Source organism: Morus notabilis, unplaced genomic scaffold, assembly GCF_000414095.1.
Source record: "Morus notabilis unplaced genomic scaffold, ASM41409v2 Scaffold317, whole genome shotgun sequence".
Lineage (NCBI taxonomy): Eukaryota > Viridiplantae > Streptophyta > Magnoliopsida > Rosales > Moraceae > Morus > Morus notabilis.
Window position 1 is genome coordinate 229,639 of NW_010363634.1, and position 1,947 is coordinate 231,585.

At 50.0% G+C, this 1,947-nt stretch overlaps 1 protein-coding gene across 1 annotated transcript; it reads right to left on the reverse strand.

Moving 5' to 3' along the window:
- On the reverse strand, window positions 1-1,694 carry LOC21405659 (zinc finger protein CONSTANS-LIKE 5). Its single transcript, XM_010104680.2, has 2 exons — window positions 863-1,694; window positions 1-771 (listed from the first exon to the last, which is right to left on the reverse strand). Exons 1-2 carry the CDS (start codon window positions 1,553-1,555, stop codon window positions 358-360), a joined length of 1,107 nt encoding a protein of 368 aa, XP_010102982.1. The 5' UTR covers window positions 1,556-1,694; the 3' UTR covers window positions 1-357.
- Window positions 1,695-1,947: the final 253 nt, after the last annotated feature.

Genomic DNA, 1,947 nt, shown 5'->3' on the forward strand with positions numbered 1-1,947 from the left:
GGGAAAGTGGAATGCTTGCATACATAGAGTTACACTTGGGCCTTGGCCCCTGAAAAAGTTAAAAAAAAAATAAAAATAAAAATAACAATATACTAAACAAGGTTTTAAGACCGAGGTGAGGGAGCTTTTCAGGTGCTACAGCTACACAATACGATCCTGTAGATCGACGGCTATTACTCTACGATCAGGAAAAAAGACATCACGTAGCAATCTTGACGGAAAGACACATATGATTAACACTTCCAACACCGTACGATTAAATTATTCTAAACAAGATCAAGAATCATCCGATCAGAACAAAGTACAGGACCGCAATCGAAGTCTTCTTTTCTTTTCCTTTTACTTTTTCCGTCATCGTTAAAACGTTGGAACGACGCCGTATTGGGAGTCTGCGGCGGCGGCAAAGAAAGCTGCGCCGCCGTAGATTTGATCGGCGTCGACGTCGGCATCGAGCTCGATTTCGGTTCTCTTTGCGAACCGGCCTTTGATCCTCGGCCGAGTCTCGGCGTAAGCCTTCCTCGAGGCGTAGCGGATCGTCTTCTCGAACTTTCGGTTCTTCCTCTTCTCCCTGTACCTCAAAACCCTAGCTTCTCTGGCCATTCCGCAGAGTTGAGTCGCCTGCGGCGCTGTCGACATTGAATTCGACGACGCCGGCACGCTCGGAATCGGATCGCCGGTACTTTGGCTCAAGTTTCGCCCGAAAGAGTAAGAGATTTCCGATAAGGAGTTCCCGTCCGGAACAACTCCGACATCCAGCGATGATGACGAGACCTGTAATTGAAGATTAAGAAACGATCTGTTCAATTCAAATTTTCTCGGAAATTAATGATCAGTTCAGATTGGGGATGGATTAGATAATTACGCTGTGGCTGAAGCCATTTGTGAAGGATGAGAGCTTCGATCTGCAGAAATCGATGTCGAAGCAATTCTCCGATTGGTTGATCATCGGAGAAGGAGAAACCGGTTTGATTTTCACCGGAACAACACTATCGGTGCCGGAGCTAGTGTGAATCGGATTACCGGAGTAATCCAAGACGTCGAGGAAGGAATCCATTTCTGAGAAGAAGATTTCACCGGCGGATTTCACATCTGGTCCGTCAATGAGCTTGTTGTTAGAGAGGATCCAGGAGGAGGTTTCGAGGTTCCGATTCGCGCCGCCGCCGCTACCGTCATCATTGTGGTTGTTGTCACACGCGCCCGGTCCGGAAAAGAAGTTGAGGGCTGCGGAGGAGCGGACGATGGAGTCTGCAGAGTCGAAGAAAGGCTCGATGGGGACGCGGTCGTGGCGCTGAGCGAGGGGATTAGCGGAGTGGATGTCAGCGTCGCAAGAGACGCAAAGGGCGGCGGCGTCGGCCTTACAGGTGACAGCGGCTGGGGCTTGCTCGCAGACCTCGCACATCCACACGCGCTCGTGGCGCGACGCCAGCCTGTTGGCGCAGTGGATCTTGGCGTCACAACTCAAGCAAAGGAACGCCCTGTCCGCTCGGCAGAACACCGCCGCCACCGCCGCCTTACACGAATCGCACGCCTTCGCCGCCGCGCCGCTCCACCCCATTGCTCCACTATGCAAACAACGTCGTTTGACTCAATAAGTTTCTTTTATTGTCTGGTTTAGTCGGAGGATTTTTTGATTTTGAGGAGCTATGAGAAAAGGAGCAATGTTGGCATTGTATAGTGTTGGAGAATTCTCGTGTATTTTGTGTCTATCTATGTATCTATCTATTGGGAGTCAGAGGGGAAGAAAATCTTGGCGCTGACGAGTGGGAGATCTACACGTGGAACGCTGGTAGCCACGAAAAAGGTTTTCTCCTATCACAAAATTCAGCGTTTTTTGCACTCTGAAATTGTGCTAATTAAGCAATTAAAAAAATGATTTTTGGAGTCGTAGCTGTGAGACGCCTGTGCCGACGCGGGTCCCACCTTGCGAGATGGGTGACAGCGACTTGG